We start from the raw sequence: 18,317 nt of genomic DNA, 5'->3' as shown, positions 1-18,317 counted from the left end.
TCCTGGCAGTCAGACTGTACTGTTTTAATACTTGACTGGTATTTTGAATTGTCACAGTTTCTTATTTTTTTTAAAAGGTATTTTGGCTACAATAAATAACAATAAGAGCCATAATAAGCTATTTGCTATGGCTATGGACCGGGACAAACTGAAACTATTGAAAGTTTCAGAGCACGTATTGTAAATTAAGACAATCTAAAATGGTAGAACTTGCTTCTGCTGCTCCTTCTGTTTTTGGCACCCTCTTGTATTCTTAGGGGACTTTGATGTTGTTTTCTGACACTTCTGACAGCAGTTAAAAGATTTTTGTAGAACATACTGAAGTCTCCCTGGCTTTTTGAGTGAAGGTGTTGGGGCATGCTACCAAGTCTAAATGCATCTTTGTTCTCCAGTGAAAAGATATCTTCTCAAAGATGAGGCAGGAAGCTAACTGAAACCAAGGGAGGATCAGTGAGTGGTAGCAAAAAAGATAACATGATTGCAGAAGAAGCAGATAAATATACTGCCACTGTTATATGAAAAGATTGGGTTTTATTCCAGCCACTTATATTGTAAAGGAGAAGAAAGAAAAGATTAAAGGAATTTGAACATAGCTTAATTATGAAAAAGGTTTCTGAATATGAGATTCACTATGCTCGGATTTTCTCTTCCTTATGCTCTCTGCCCCAGCATCAAGGACATGGAGAGTGAACACAAGCACTGTGTTACTATGGAAGTTCAGAAGCATTCACTCTGGGTGGCATTATGGATGTAAACACCAATCTTGGCTAGATTTACCTGTGAGTCAAGGTATCATTTTCAGGGCAACTCAGTATCAAATACCAGTAATATTTTTATGGTATTTGCCTTTTCACATTTCAGAAAGTAATTCTTTGAGTTCCTCTGTCTTACTACTGTATCACTCATATTGGTTGAGCTCCAACTACAATTTTTGTCTGCTGTCCTATTTTACTCCATTCTGGTTGGTAGATCTGTCTGCTCTCAGAGGCTGAAAAGTGCAGTTCAGATCCTGCAAGATTACATCAACAGAACCACCTTCTTGATCTTTCTGGCTATGCACACTTTGGAGATATAAAAAAAATAATAATAAAATAAAAAATCCTTTTATCAGCACTGGCTGTTATAGACAGCCTGCTATCTGCCAGCTGACTTTTAATCACCTTGTACAAGATGTGAAGATTGCCATTGAGAAAAGTGGCCTTAAACAACTTCTGCAGCCTCATCAGCCTTGGCTGCCTTGGGAATTCCATCTTCTGGTGTGCATTAACTCATTTTGATAACATCGGTGTTGCCCTGTAGCTGTTCCAGCTCTCAGAATAATATTGTGGCGTGGCTATTTCCTTTCCCTCTTTTTCCACAGCAAAAAAGCGTGGTTTGCCTACACATTAGGTACCTTCCCTGAAGTAGCTCTCTGCTGGCTTTACGGCAGCCCAGCTGAAGGATGGCAGCATAAAGAAGGCAGAGAGAGGAGGAGGTAGGGCTTATATTTCTGAAAAGGATACCATCCACACCATTAGTTAGAGCAGATGCTGTGTTGTCTACTGTGCTTATCTAAAGCAAGATAAGTAGATGACAGCAAAATTTTTCACGCTGTGCTTCTGGATTTGCTCCTCCTCCCCCCCCCCCTTTTTTTTTTCTCCCTTCAGGTAGTTTCTGCTTTCTCCCCAAGTACTTGTAGATCATTTCAGTTAAGAACTTTGCTTGGATACTTTTCTTTCATCTGGCTAGGAGAAGAATTGTGATTGTGTAACAGGACCGAGCAATGGAAATTTCACTTTGAGCCAAAAATTGTGAGATGCTTTTTGTCAGAGGGCCCAAACAATCATTTAGTCTCTGAGCCTGTTCTTATATAGTAAAGAGATAAATTTCCAAAGTTGCCATCTACAAAGTAATTTGCAGAGCTACAAGACAGCAGAAAGTGACAGCATTCATTTCTGCATATATAGCAAATAGTTTCAGTGTCCTTGGAGCGGTCTGTGGATTAGCGCAAGCATATTTTTTTAATTTTTAAATTGCTGGGTAGTTTCCTTCTGTTTGAAATACAATGGCTAGATGGAGACTGATTCCCCCTCCCTCCCTCTCCTGTTTTAAAAACACCATTTCTATGCTTCTATACTAATACAGAGATCTAGGCAAAACTGTTGAGCTTTATAGTAATTTTTGGCAAAGCATCTGTTTATTACAAAATGATTAGTACATAGTCGACGTAGTGACTTCAGTTAGTTTCCATCATGTCCATTTTTGTTTGGTTTTGTTTTTCAATGCAAGGACTAGGCTGAAAGCCATGCAAGAAACAAATGTATCAGAATGACATATTTAAACATTCTCATCTTCGCTAAATAGCTTTGTAGAAGTTGTCAGCCATGGAGAATATTAGAATAACAAGGGCCAAATTCTGTTCGTGCTTGTATTAGTGCAAATTTTGAAGAAAGCCGATGAGCTCCAGGTTATTTTATCACTCCCTATATGATAACAGAACACAATTGCAAATGGAAAAAGTGGAGCTTAATGTTTGGGCTTGCTTATTGTTTGGGTTCTTTAATTTTTCCTGGAAAAGGCTTAGCAGTCGAGTGTGCAGAAAGCTAATTTTCAGAAATAAACCCAGCTTTGCAGTCCTTACTGACAGTGAGATGACTTGCTGTTTGCTGTCCCTGAGAGAAACATAACTACTGTAAGAAAGACGAAGTCGAACTGTTGTGGAAGGGGCTTTAGAGATTGGTGCAGAAGAAAAGGAGAAAGAAATCTATATAAACTATATATCTGTCAAAAAGTCTTAGCAATAAAGGAAAATCAAAATGCCTTATCTCTGTGCTTATATGTAAATAGGGTAATATATGAATATTTAATAAGGTGCCAGATGCTTTGAATCATCTGTTAAATTTTGATCAAGGCTTTTGTATTCAAAATCTAAATTGAGCTGATGACTTTATAACATATCTGATGTCTGGATAATATTTCTATATATTTAGTGTGATCTCAAAATGAGATCGAGTGGTTCGTGTGGTGGCAAACCATGTTAAACAGAAGTGCTTGAGTGTTCCTGGCTGTACATTCTGAACATGGCAAAATGAATGGGGGATTATAGCTGCAGTTTTATGTCATTGGCAAATCTGAATTTGAGCTCAGCACAGTGGATCAGTTTTGGCTTAGGTGCATATCTAATTATCACTTTTATGTCCATGGGGAACTGGAACTTTCCATAGCCAAACAGAACAAACTAAAGAAAAGGTGAGGTTTTAAACACTGAAATGCATACTGTTCCTGAAAAAAAAAAAAAAAAAAAAAAAAGTTTTGTTGAACAAGAGACTTTTATGTGATTACAGTCTGCATTTGAATGCCATTTGAAAGACAAAGGCTATAGTTTTATGACTTGAGAGAAAGTTATCACATTTTTATTCAAACTGGATTTTTGGTCTTTGCATTATAAAAATAATTATATATGCTTTTTGAAGATTGAGTTCCTTGTTCCTTTCAAAGACAGTGGCAAAATTGCTATTATCCATAGTGGCTTGCTCAAAGCCCATAGTGTACCCATGAACATTTATACCTAAAATGCATGCATATGCACATTTTTATCTCAAAGCTGCTACAAAATCTTGTCCTTTACCTAAGTATTCTGGACATCTCTGCAGTAGGTTGGAGAGTTAGGTTTGAGTGGGGTCTGACAATAGAGTGCCATGCATTCTCCCCATATTTCTCCACTATAGAAAAAGTTAAGTTTGACCCATGATCACTAAACTTTGGAAATATTAAACTTTTAGAAATTTTGGGAAATGCTATGCTTTTGATGTATGGTGGCATTTGCCAATAAATAAGCTTTATAAAACACATGTGTGTATATGTGCATATTTCTTATAAATGCCAGCAAAGTCAGCTATTAATTTGCTTGGCTGGCATTAATTCAGTCAACAAGATAAAACTTCAGTTTGCGGAGCAATCCTTTCTGTTGTTGTTGTTTGTTTTTGTTTGTTTGTTTGTTTTTAATTAGTAGATTACTATGGGAATTAATACCTGAAACGTACAAATAAAATCTCCATGAAAAATAAAATCTCCAAATAAAATCTCCATAGAAATGAAAATGGAGAATCAATTGGCTGATAGTGTAAGCACAGATATAGCCCTCTTCTTATAGCTTCTGCAGTAGGTCTGTCTTGTTCTGATAGTGTACATTGTCTCAGACTATCAATACTGCTTGTTTTGAATGTGCTCTGGAAGAAGCACATACTTAGTATATATATTTTTATACACCACCAGGCATTTCAGTAATGTTCTGTATAAATGGCTAGGAGACTAAGAAAAGCCAGCCTGTTGCCATTAGGTTTGCATTTCCTATACAGAGGGGATCTGTAAATTTAGAATTGCGAGAACTGCTGTTGTCTCAATGAATATGTACATGGTGATGCATATGGTGATGCGGTATAATTTGGAAATGTTATCAACCCATATCCAAGCTTGTTTGTGAGTAGTTGTGCGTCTGTATATATTGCTTAATATTATACAGATTAAAAGGTTATTCATTCAAAAAGTAAATCTGTACTTAATTTTACTTGAATATCTTTTATTATTTTACCAGAGCACAAAATAAACATAGCAATCTTTTTTTTTTTTTTTTTCGTGTCAAATACTTTTCAGCCTTAACCTGTTCATACAAAAATTATTTAGACTCTAAGCTAGTTTTCATAAATGTAGGATGCATTTATTTTACAGTCTTGGCTTTCAGGGTAAGACTTCAAATGCCAGTTAATATAATAGTGTAAGATCTTTACATCTCAAATTCCGTCTAAAATGGTAGCAATTATTTAGCATTTTCCTACTTTCTGAGAAAAGAATAAACTTCCATATTTTGAGACTTGTGAAACTTCTTATAAGAAAATTTGTGGCAACATGGCAGATGAACTTCAGATGTCTCTGTGAATTTTATGTCACTTAACACAATGGCAACTTTTTGAGAGGGGGGAGTTCCTAATAATATATTAGGACTTTATTTCCGTATTGCATCCTGAGATTTTTGTCTAATCCCTAGACTTTAGAGATGAATATTTCTCTTTTTCTAGATGATTTCGCCGTGTTAAGGCCCTGCTGTTTAACTGAAAACTCAAGCTGCACTTTGTTTTGCAGTTTAGACAGGACTTGTAAGATTTTCTGAGCATAAATCTGTGCCCAAAACTATTTTGTTCAGTTGATTGTGTCCTGTAAGATGCTGTTATTGAGTTTCTTTTCCTCCTAAGAGAGTATTCACAGTGAAGTTTGCTGTCAAAAAAAAAAAAAAAAAAAAAAAAAAACACTTCAGAAAAATATTGGACTGCACTGAAAGATGAAAGGTGATAATGTTTAGTGACACTCTTTGGCATGCAGTTACCCTCTACTGGAACTTTTTCTGATACATCATCACTTGTATTGGTGAGGTGCAATACACCTCCTCTCCTTTCAGGAACATTGAAACATCAGAGAGATGCGTGCCTCCACCATGTCAAATTGCTGTGTGGCAGGATTTTCTGGTCTGTATCCAAGGTTCATTTTCATCTCTAATTTTTTTGCCTTTATTGGGATTCTCTGCAACAGGAATGAGAATAAGAAACCAGAATTTCACAAAAATAGCATTTTGTTTTATAGAATAATTAAAAATTCCAAATGTGCTATAGTAATTTAATTTAAAAAAAAAATGTAGTAGTGATTACCTGATTTAAAACAATCATAAAATTAGTCTAAAATTCAGGTCAGCCAGAACACTTGATCATTTTGATGACAACAGCCACATATCTGCCTCATGCTTTTTTTACCACAGCAGTTCTGTATGTTGGATATCCTATTTAATCTTTAAGACTGTTTTCTGATCAAACTGAGACTTTTACGGTCGATATTGTGTGTGTAATATGTAAGCATGTATCTTCATTCTTTCCATTGACTTCTAAATCCATTGATTGATTTCAACAATATGTAATAGAAAGGTAGAGGTCTTCAAGGGGCTTTGAAGTTAGGTGTTATGAAAACTGAAAATGGGTTGAGGGAAGGAGTGGTCCAACTGACAGGATAACTGCAGCACAAACAACACTTTACTAGTGGCAGAGAGTCTGCACTCAAATGCTTCACATGACTGGGCTCTGCTTTATCTGAATTTTCAATGACTTACATGCAAACAACAAGGACAAAATAGAAAAAAATGTTCAGCCAGTTATGATGTTGATTGATTATCCTTATGTGGATTGATTATCCTATATGTGGAAATTATGATTTAAAAAAAAAAAAAAAGGTATTTCTAATATAAACAGAGTGAGAAAAAATAAATGTTGAGTAGATAATAGGCCAACAGGCAATTAGCAGAACAATATCATATTTTCAGACTAAGAAAACTGCAAAAGCTTTTTCCACAAAGGCAATACATGAGAAAAAGCAGATAGAGAAAACCTAAGAAAAGGCTATAAATCAGGACACCTTCATATCCCAAGATACCAGAAGGATTCTGACAATATTAACATAGTGACAAGGCAGCAGAGGAAAGGTGAATGGGGGCAGGAGTGTTGTTACTGGTGGAAGAGGTCTCGGGTCGTTTCAGTGAGAGGTGAAAAGTTAAGTAAGAGTAGTTCTGCACCTCTGATGGTGTAGGAGCATGGTTGTGGCACTCTCTAGAAAAGAAATCTCTTTGGACCTACCAGAAACGAAAGTCACTGGTGGTGATTTTCTGACCTTCCCTCAAGGCATTTGATATCTTCCACCACTTTCGAAACCTGGTATCCTTTTGGTGGACTTTTCTCTGTGTTGTGTGAAGAGAGAAACATGTAAGAAGGCAGAATATAGTGGAGACTTCTTAGTGGGAGAGAAACTGAAAGAGTTATTTTGCTCTTTGGTGGACAAAGGAAGGAGGAAAGGGTCAACATAGCTGGAACAGTGGACATCCAGAGCACATCAGAAACAATTTCCTTTGGCCAGTTTACTTGATTCTTCTGATTTTTTTCTTCCACGTTCAAGGTGTGTTTCTATTCATTGGGTTCTATTCATTGAACTCCTCCAGTAATGGGGTATATGGAGAGCACTGTAATAGATCTCATACAGAAAGAGATTGTGGTAAAAGGAAATAGAATATTGAAAGTCTTCAAGATCTGTTGCTGTTTGTGCCTTGACTTTTTTTCTTGGTTCTCTTTGTTTGCCTGTTATATATTCTTGTGTGCTCATAAATTTATATCCATTGTAAATATTCAGGTCTTTTTTTCTTTTGTTGTGATACAGGGAAAGCCTTCCTGACCAAATGTTCTTGGAACACTAAGACTTAATTATTATTATTAATAGCTAGCAACAGGCATTCCAGTCACTGAGAACTTAGAGGAATTGATTTATTTTCTTTTTGTTACCTAAACCATTTCTGTGTTGCTAGGAAGTGCTTTCGTTAAAACAAACAAATAAATGCAAGACAAAACCATTAGAACTGGAATGTTCCTTCTACATGGAGACAAGTGAGTAAAGCAGAGCCCCTGGGCACCCCATCAAGGAGAAACAGCTGCCTTTGCGGGATGGAAGTGGAAGCTGATGCTTCCAGCCTGGCTTTCTCCATGCCAGAGCTCTGCATGTAGAGGAGGAGATGGTGCTGTTGGTGACACTCCACTCTTCAGTCCCCTGTTTGCTGTAAAAAGGGTCGTTTGGAATCACAGACAAATGCCAGATTGGGAAAGGCAGGGAATGCCGAGGAGGAAGGTTTTTGAGAGATGCTGAAGTCAAAACAGTAGTCTCATCTTTGCTCAATGTTATATATTTTCCAGCCAGTAAAGGTATAATCCATCAAGTAGAATTATTTAAGATATAAAAGGTACAAATACTGTCATTTAATTCAAATACAGAATTTTATAGGATAAAAACATGGTAGCTAAATTACCTCTCAAGTCTGTCATAAGAAAGAAAGCATGGATCAGATACACATAATCACTATAATTAACTAGTTTACCTTTATCTCTCTGATTAGCTCTGGATTGTAAGCCTCTTTTTATTTTCCTTTATCTCTCTTTAAAGTAGAACATAATTCCTATTGCGAATGTCACATTGGTTGTGTTCTCTGTGACAATGGAATTAACTTGCTTGGCCGAGTGGCAAATCTATTATTTCCACATCTACTAAAAGTGTAGTTAGAAATTCAGAATGAACTAAAAATAAGTGCTTTCCCTATGAGATAATCTCATTTCTTGAACTTGTGTCAATTTCTAATAGTGTTAATAAAACTTTTCCCTTAATTGCCTCTCATCACTGAATGAGAGAGATCTTTTTTCCTCTTTTAAATTCAGAAGAGTTCAAATGAACTTGTGTCTTATGCTTTATAAAAGGGAAACTGGTAATTTATGGTTAAACTAACTGAAACTAAGTTAAGTTCTGCCAGGTTCAGTTGCACTACTGCTGTAGCCTGTAGAGTGTGATTGCTTTATTATGACTTAATGTCATGTTGCCGTAATTGATGGTACTTGTACTCTTAGCCAACTGTCCCAACTGCAGGGAGAAATGATTAAACCTCAGTGGAAAAAGTTGATGTAAAAAAGGTAATGTATTGCCTTGTGAATTCAACTGGCTAAGGAAAAAAAAAAAAAGCACCTTGGTGGTAGAGTAGTGAGTTTATGCTGCAGAACTACACTTGAACTTAAATTTGTCTGTATCTTCAGCTTCCTGGATGGTGTTTCTGTACCTATAGCCATGTTTTCATATTTTTAAGTGTTTTTTTTTTGTTTGTTTGTTTGTTTTTGTTTTTGTCTCATCTCCTTTTGGGAAAAACAAACAAACAAAAAACCTCAGAAAAACAAGGAAAAGCCGTGTGCATAAAGAAGCTTGACCTAACTGTACGAAAATGACACATGCAAACACCGGCAGAAAAATGTCTTATTTGACTTCTAGTTTTCATTTAGTTTGTCTTAACTAAAGTTGCTGCTAATAAGGCTTTAAAACACTTTCTTGAAAGAAATAAGATTTGCTGACAGCAGATTTGTGCTGACAGCAAGCTTTAGGTTAAACAACTGAGCATGTCATTAATACTTTTTGTCACAGTTATTAAAGTACTAAAACATCTGCGTAGTTTTAAACACGAGACATTACCACTTGGAAGTTATAGATCACAAGCATCAAATCTATGTATTCATCTGTGTATGGTCTGGTCTAGCTTAGGTGTCTCACCTGAAGAGCTAAAGTTGTCTGATGGTTATGGCAATCCTGCCTAGTTTGGGGCAGAATTGTGCAGTCAGAGCTATGTGTAGTAGACTGGTCCAGGGGAACGTGTTATGCACATGTTAAGCACATGATCTCAAGTAATTATTGAAGTGATCTACTGCTAACATGAGGTGTCTTTCTTTTCTTAGTGAGACATTTAAAAAGTCTGCAGTGACTAATAAAAATGTTCTGAGCATGTTTCACCTGCAACTTATGGAAAAAAAGTTATTTTCCCCTTCTTCAACATTTAAAAATGTTCCTTTTCACTTTAAAATAAATGTGATTAGTCTTTAGATTAAAAGTTGAAAGAGTACAATGAATATTTTTTTCCCCTTATTTATTTTTTCTCTCCACCCTTACCTTCACTATACCTTCATGACCTTTCTTTGCTCACCCCAAAGCAGCAATCAAGTACTGTTGCCATTGGTTCTAGCTTCTGGGGTTTTATATATTTTGTTTGTTGTTTTTTGTTTTCAGTTTGGTATGTCTTTTCTAGAGGTAGTGTGTCTTTGATCATATGGAGACATGCTCATCCCAAAAGAAGTCAATTACAGCTTTCTTTAGTGCAGTGATTTTTACTTGGAAAATTCTTGATGGAGTAGTAGAATTAACATTAGCAGTGGTAAGAGCAGCTACCTAGAGTCTCCAGGTTTAGAAATGTGTAAACTGATATTTGGATATAGAAATAATATTTATAGTGTTTTTTTTACTAATGAATTATTAATAGTATTCTGATTTGGTTGTTCGGGCCAGGTTGCAAGTATTCAGCATTTTTTTTTTCTTTGCAGGAGAGACTGGATTTCACTAGATTGTTTTTAGGGCATATGTTGGCCTTTTTTTACCTTTCTCAAACTACAATACTGTCTTACATTATGCTAAAGACTGAGTCAATATATCATGGTCAGACATCAGGGCCTGATTTAAGGAAAGTGGCATGTGAACATTTAAATGCCTTAGTCCTCTCTTATGCCAATTCTTGTCAACAAAATACAGTAGAGATTAGCTGGTCATGTGCTGGAAACCTCTTTTTTTTTTTTTTTCCTACAGAGCTCATATTGTGACTGTTAATAGCTTCCTGTAATATAGCACTTTGTGTGGAGGAGGTTCAGATAAGTAGTATGTAAAGCCTTGGATGTCTTCCAAGGTAGTTTATAGTTTTTTCTATTTATAGTAATGTGTCCGTCATTGTGTTACATGCCTGACCTGCTGGATCAAACGTTTGTTCAGAGAGCAGTGGAACCAAAACAGCTGCTTCGCTGTGGGTGTGCACTCAAGGCCCTGCACCTTGCCACAGAGTGCTGTGGCAGCAACTCTTCCCATCCCTGGCTGCGTGGTGCTGAGTGGTGTACGTGCTGAAAGGCAAAGCTTTGGACCACCTTTTCCTCGGGAGTTGCACTGTTGGGTCTCTCAGCTAAGTCTACCTAGATGCTGGATTTCATAAAACATCTGAGATAATTACATTACTATAGATCTTTCTTTCAAGTACAGATCCAAAAGAAACTGGGCAGACAGTATGACTTTGTATGCCTCGTTTGGTTGGAAAACACTGAAATTAAAGAACATTGTTCAGTGAATTAGTTTTTCTTTCTTTGGCGACTATATGAGTAAATGGTTATTGTTGATTTTTCTCTTAATTCTCTCTGTGCACTATTGAAAGGTGAAAAAACATGGACACTTGAAGTAGAGGTAGGGATTATTGTTGCCTTGTATGCACTACAAACACTACAGCAGGATGTAGAAATATAAGTCAATAGTACAGTGTGACATGATTGATTCATGTCCACATTGTAGTATGCTATAACTAGTTTAATTTTTCTATGAAAAAATAATATATAAACACAGAAAATAAAACCTACTGCTCAGGCCAGTGAAACATCTAGTCCTGGCACGGTGTGTTTAACAGGGGCAATAGCATGCCACCCAACTTCTGTATTGGAAAGGCACATCCTTGTCTGTTTCCTCTAGCAGCTGCTCAGGACATGTTGTCAAAGGCATTATGTAATCCCTTTTTAAACCTGCCACTGCTATTTGCTTTCACAGCCTCCTGTGACAACAAATTCCATATGCTCAATATCCACTGTATAAAAAAGTACTTGATCTGTTTGAAACTTAACTTCTACTAGCTTCAATAAACATCCCTATTTCTGGTAGTGTGCTACTTGGTGAATAGTAATTTTGCCTTCACTTTATCTGGTGCTCTGATGATTTTTTTTCCTCTCCAAACTACAGAGTCCTATTTTTTATTTCTTTTTTTGGTCTCTCTTCTTAAACCAAGTGTTTCAGCCTCTTAATCATTTTTATTGTCCTTTTTTCCTAATGGTTTCTGAGTTCCTGTATCTGTGTGACTGCTTGCTCATACCTGCTGGTAGATTTTCTTTTCTTCCTTAATAGAATTTTAACCTGTTTTTCTCAACATATTCTCTGAATTATCAAGAATATTTTGAAATTTTAATCTAGTCTTCCAGCATGCTTTCAATATATTCTGTTTTTTTGATTGAAAACTTAATCAGCACATTTCCTTTCTATTCCATAATTTCGATTATTGATAAAAGCATGAATATATACATGCAGCACAATCATCTGAGTCACTTCTAAAATGTCTTCAATTTTTTTTTTTTCAATGAGGGTGATATTCCATCCAGTTTTTTCTCTTTCCTATAATAATCTGGATTAAGTTTGTAGAGTTTGCAAGAAAGTTTTTATTAAAGGTCAACGTATATGTTATTTTCAGCTTCTCCAGCAGGATAACAAGGTTTATGAGTAGGAAAGATGGAAATCAAAAATGATTAATGTGACTTTTTCTTGACAAAATTTCTTATCTTCTGGGTGTTTACATGTAATGGCTTCATTATGTATATGTTACAGAGATATCTGCTGTCTGTGAAGAAAGTTAAAGCTATGAGCCATTGAAATGTTCTTAACAGCCTTTGAGCAATGGGAATGCAGTGAAGATGGAGGGTGTTTTCTTGCTCTCATTGTAAATTCTGCTTGGATAGCCCTGGATCTGATGCAACCTTAACTGACACAGGCTATCATTTTTCTTAATAAAAATAAACAGATAGAGTCCTTCTCAGAAGAAAATCTTCTCCGAGTAGTGCTGTACCGCATAGTCATTGTGTGCAGGTTTTGCTCTTTTTCTTGCTCTCTACCTGGGGATATAACAGCATGAAAAATACCATGCTTTCATTTAGTAAATGCAGTATTTGACCAGATTTTATTTTTTTAAACAATGGTTTTGTTTAAGGTGGATGAGGTAGGTGAAAGAAATGCACTTTGCTCATGAAGTGGAAAATAGCAGCTTTTTTTGACAGTCCTCATTTCCGCAGGGTTTATTTCTCATTCTTTCTAAGCTTTGAAGAAATCTGTCTGTCATGTAATAAAATCTTAGGGCTCATGCTGGAAAGAAGTCTGCACTTCTTGAGAGTGAAACTCTCAGCCATCCTTGTCCTCTGATGCTCTGTGCCCAGGTTTCATAGCACCTCCAGCAACCTTCAAATGTATACAAGGTCACAGCAGGAAAGAATGAAATACTGTCTCTCTTTTCAGCACATATGGGAAGGAAAAAGATTATATGGCAGCAGGAGAGAATTAGGTAGGCATCAGTAAGGTACCAACGCATGGGGCAGGTTACCTGAAGAGAATGGAGGATCTCTTTCAACTGGAAATTTTTTAGAACAAACATGTTTTAGAAGCAGTATTTGTCTAAATTAATTGTGTATGTGGAGAGATGGACTACATAAGCTTTAGAGGTCTTTCGATTGTATTCCGTAACTAAGTGCTGAAGACCGAAAGCTTGAACACAGGGTTTTTAGGCAAGTACTGAAAGCAGCAAGAGGATAGGTCTGATAAGCTCAGATCCCCGTTGCCAAGGGGCCGCACAACACCATAGCATCAAGCAAACGGTTTGCCCAAGCTCATCCATGCAAGAGCCTGAAGGAGCAAATCTAACAAATTCCTTATAGCCTCTCTGCAGCGTGAGCTCTTCTGTGTTGAATTAATTTATTTCAAGAAGCCTGCTACTACTCACATGTGCCTGTGAGCACATGCACACAGTGGAATAGAACAACGGCATGGGCTGTTCTGATCTATTATAACTGGAAAAAGCCTATTATAAAATTGTCTGCAGTGTTGGTGGCAGTGCATGATAATTAAGATTTATTACCATTGTCAAAAGAAAGGCTCTGGAGACTTACTTGTTGTCAGTAGCTATTTTAGTTTATTTGTTTTCTAATATAAACATTAATTTGAAGATAAACAATATTCAAATATTCATTCCTAATGTAACATATAGATTTAAAAGCTGGCAAAAATCACCACTCAGCAAGAGTAATTTCAAGATGAACTGTAAAAACATTCAAAATCCTCTTTACTATTTGTATGGTTTTTTTTTTTTTTTTTTTTTTTTTTTTTTTGTTTTTTGTTTTTTTTTTTTTTTAAATGATCTTTACCTGGCCTTTCAGGTCTGTGACAAAAATGTGGGATTAGGAGAATAGTAAACTTGGAAACTTTGCTTATTTATTTATTTAATATTTTGTGCTATCCTTAGTTCAAAGAAAAAATATTGTTACAGTTTAATAAGGTTCCTTTATAGCATGTGTGGATTTAAAAGGTCCCCTACACTACTTGTGAACATGCTGTTAAGCTGGTACTTAAGAAAAAGTAAAATAACTCATCTAATATGACTGACAAAGAGGAATGCTTTGATACAGATCACCTGTGTAAATAAGAGCAGTAAATTAGATGTATGTAATTCTGTCTTTATTTTAGTGCTGGTAGAGTAGCAGTGGTCTTATTAGTGGTGCTAATGGTACGCTGCTCTAATAAGAAGCAGTCAAACTGGAGAGCTTGGCAAGCTGTGCATGCTCAGAACTGAAAGAATAGGAATTTAAACTTTACACAAACTTAGACTACAACACTGAAGTCTAGAAGCCTTGACTATATTCCCTGAATTTATGTGGAATGGGATTCAAAGCTAGATTTCCAACCTAAATGATTCTATGATTATTTTGGCCTCCCCTTTCCATGTTCCTGGAAGAAAAACACCTGGATATTGCTACCATAAAATGTCCTGGTAGTGAAGACACTTCAGGCATCGGTTTCACTTGCCCTTATTCTTCTTCCTCTTGTGATACTGTATCATTTTGGATCTGCTGTAGTTTTTTGGCCTTTTAGGTTTAAGGTGCTCACAAAGGTTTTCAGGGACGTTTTAGGGTGATATAAGGTACTGCAGGCTCCCTTCAGTGAAACATCTCTTGGTGCCTCAGCCTGGCTGGTCCAGCCTTGAAGGCTCACATGCTCCCTCCTGGCCCTGAGGCCCCTGGGGTGCTCAGTTGTGCTGCTGCTTGCATGGAGACACAGCAAGAGGATGGGAGGCAATACCTGAAGCAGTGCCACACAGTCATTTGTATGGTGCTAGGATTTGTACAGAGCTAGGATGCCCGTTGCTGCAGTTTAGCCAAATTTTGATCACAGTATTGGGCTCAAGACTGTTTCCAGTGAGTAGGATGACTGTAGTCATCCTGTTATAGAGTGAACCGAGCGCTAGTGGCGTGAGCTGTGCTGGCTCACGGCCTCTGTCCTTAGGGAGAGAGAACAAGTCCTGGCTCTGTTTGGCTTGCTGGTATGGGAGTAGCCTTGAAATCTTGCTGCCATGGAAATAAAGACAGTGCTTGGAAGAAGCTGCATTGGTTTCTGCAAATACCCTTAGAGAACTGTAGCAAATTGCATGAGGGAGGTGGTCTTAGTGAGAGGATGATGTCCTACTGGACATGTGACTGCAGCTTTGGTTTTGGGCACCCAAATGCAGTCATTTCTAATTTTTATTCTTATGTTACCGTGACTATACCTAGCAGCAAAAAGGGGAAAAAAAAAAAAAAAAAAAAAAAGAAAAAAAAATTCCAAACTGTATTTGTTTATTTGTTTCAGGAGTAGATTTTGCAAATGCTTGAAAATTTTCTTATGCTACGTTCTCATAAGTTGGCCTTTTCTTTATGCAGACATGGAAAAGTTCTTGCTAGTCTGAAGTATATTACCTCTTAAAATAAGTGTCAAAAGCAATGTAAATACTATAAAGTTGTTTTCAAGGCACAAGCATTAGGTTGATTGCTTTCTTATGCATTTTCCCTCTTTCCCATTCTTTATAAAACCTTTTTGAATGTGAAATTTCATTTACAGGGCAATAATGAAAATTAAGAAAATAACTATGGTAACAAGTTAGATTTTTGCACAAAAACACATTCAATAAATTTTTTTCTTAAATAGAAAAACACACTATATTTAAACAGTAGGTTTCGGAATAAAAATAGTCTTTATTCGTGCAGCTATGTAAATGGCATGTCAGGAGATTCTGGAGAAGGTTTCACATTTATCTAGGGCTGTAAACACTTGTATCCCATTTAATGCTGCAGGATTTCATATTGAAGGGTAAGGACATGCTATGCTGTGTTTAATTTCCTCTCAAACGCCGAGAGCATTGCCTGTTGTATTGACCAGCGGTCTCCCACTGTTTCCTTGAATCCCATCTAACATCTGTGAATTTGTTTTCCTTCTATTATAAGTGCTGTGGGGCAAGGACTGGCCAGTGTCTCAATTGCTGTGAGGATTATAACAATGCCAGTTACTTTGTGTAGCAATAAAAAGGACTTTGTCCTTCAGTCTTCTTGCAATTACGTGTTTTATTCCAGCCAAACGCAACAAAACTCTCAAGGCTTTTGATTGCAATGCTGAAGTGTGTATTGTATCTGTGATGTTCAATCAGAAAATATGCAGTTAATGTGAGAAACATTATTTTAATGTATACTGCTTTCGTTGTGGTACAAACAGAAGACAGTTTAAATTATGAATATTATTTATGACATGAATTATTTAGCAGTGTCTGAGAAATATAAAATACATCAAGGTGATATGTTGAGGAAGGTTTTGAGGCTGTTTTCATCTCGAGGTGTGTTTCATGTTGACAGCTATGGCAGTAAGATCTTCAAAGAAGTTTAGATCTTATTTAAAATTTGTAGAGTCTCAGGTCATTGACTGGAATGTGCTCACCCCATTAAAACTTTTTTAATCTTAATCTCTTTCAGTCCCAGCAAAGATGCATTGTGATCTTTGCACTGGTATGCTGCTTTGCAATTCTGGTTGCACTGATATTTTCGGCAGTGGATATTATGGGAGAAGATGAGGATGGACTCTCAGAAAAGAACTGTCAAAATAACTGTCGGTAAGAGGTAACAAACAAAACTTCTCTTTTGGGGTGGATAAGAATATATATGTGCTATACAATGATGCATAATAACTACCATAATCCTGTGGTGTAATTGGTAAGAGTAGGAAACAGGAAAAGATGGTTTCTTGTTTTGGAGGTTTATTTGACAAAATAAAGCACACACCTTTTGAAATTGTTTTTGGTGCTGTGTTTTGAGCAAGGCCCTTGTGCTAGTTCAATTTTTTGTAAGCATGGGTCGAAGTCCATTACGTTTCAGTAAACGAGGACTGAAGTGGCTCATGCTGCTCCCAGTTCCACCATATCTTTCTTTCACAGGGAAGGTCACTGATCACCTTCGACCTAAGGCTGCCCCTTTTGTATAGCCTATTCCTGCGCGTTGCACTCCCTTTACATGCACAGTGTCTTGGCTGGGAGCTGTGAGGAATTAGTGATACAGACAGAAAGAATGGAGTATTGATTGTATTAGATTAAGGTTTGCCTCAGACACCTGCCATGGTTTTGCATCTCTTTCAACCTTAAATTGAAGTAGGTGATTATTTTTTTCAGGCTTTTCATTTCCAGCCTGTGAATTTCATTCTACCTCTCCTCACTGGCAGGCTCCTCCACAAATCTGTTTGTCAGTGATGTCCAGTGCTTTTTCTACATCGTATTGTCCAAGGCCCTCTTCTGTTCTCTGGCAAGGCTGGTTTAAAGAAAAAGACAACAAAAACAACAACAAATATTTGTGGACTTTGTTTACAGTTGTATTCTGCTTTTCTTCGAGGATTTAACTTGCATGTAGAGCACCCTCAGTGATTCAGTTTGTGGGAGAACAGTTACCCTTAAGTAATTTCTCCATTCTCATGGGGTCACAGAACTGCCTGGGTGGGGAGGGGTCTCTGGGGCTCTCCCAGTCCGCCCCAGCTGATGGCAGGCTCGGCTATAGATGGCTGTTCAGGGTTGTGCCCAGCTGGGCTTAGTGTAGCTCCAAGGGTGGGCTCTGCGGCCACCCTGGGCAACCTGGTCCAGTGGCTGTGGCTGACCGCTCCACAGGATGCGTTCAGAATCTACCCAGCTACCAGTGGCCTATGGTGAGTTGGAGAAATTGATATTTGTTTTTTAGTATAAGCTAATGAAATGTTAATGTCTTTTAGAGCCTTCTCTTCTTGTTTCTGCAAGTTGTTCATTTTGTGTGCAGCCTCTTTGGGGACAGTATCTTAATATCTTTCTATGGTGCAACTGTTACTGCACAGTCAGTAGCACTTCACAGTCCAGTAACAAAGCAAAGAAAGTTTCTTCAAATTTGCTTTCCTGAATATTCTTTCAAATATTACATACCTGTATCCTGCAGGCAGCTGTGTCCTGAAACCCATTCTGTTGACACCATGCTTCCAGGACTTCATTTTTCCAGCATTTTATTTTATTTTTTTTTTTGTAAAATTACTTGGCCCGAATCTGTTCATTTTCAGGTATGCCCACGGTTCTGGACAGCCTTCTAAGATCTTGTCTGAATTTTCTAGAGTTCAGTTAGCTTTCATTTCCCCATCAGGGTCTTAGGTACTCTTTACTGTGAGTTGTTGCCTTCCAAAATTTTTAAAGATACTGTATGTGTCACCTCTACACCCACTTCTCTATGTGTGAATCTTTGACAGAACTAGGTCAGATGAGGAGAAAGTCTTTCTGCTCATTTGCTTCAATTTGCACATGACTTTAGTTGTGGACTGTGCTTGCTTCTTAGTTTTTTAAACTAAAGGTTCCACGTTTTGTCCCTAGGCCTAGCCAAGGAAGAATTTATTCTTCACTTTGTATTTTTCAAATGAAAAAAAAATAAATCAAGAGTGGGAGTGACGTTCAGTGCTATTGTGAACTGGCATATGATTGTTTCCATGTCTAAGAGGTTAACTGCTTTTGTCTCTTGGTTTGCAATACACCAGTCTGTCTTTCC

General features: G+C 37.1%; 1 protein-coding gene across 2 annotated transcripts in view; it reads left to right on the top strand.

Annotated features, from left to right (window-relative positions):
- Positions 1-18,317, top strand: part of PLD5 (phospholipase D family member 5) — a gene marked incomplete at both ends in the record, with an annotated part of 169,719 nt that overhangs the window by 51,895 nt on the left and 99,507 nt on the right. Inside the window, one exon of one of the 2 annotated variants that reach the window (XM_082756480.1) lies at positions 16,251-16,387. In XM_082756480.1, coding sequence (XP_082612606.1) covers positions 16,251-16,387 — 137 coding nt within the window. Of the gene's footprint in view, positions 1-16,250; positions 16,395-18,317 lie in introns of those variants that run through there. The other variant, XM_082756481.1, reaches the window with a different exon arrangement.

This window comes from Aythya marila (genome assembly GCF_965140915.1).
Source record: "Aythya marila genome assembly, chromosome: 3".
Lineage (NCBI taxonomy): Eukaryota > Metazoa > Chordata > Aves > Anseriformes > Anatidae > Aythya > Aythya marila.
Note: the sequence above shows the minus strand (reverse complement) of the source record. Positions and strands in the feature narration are given on the sequence as shown.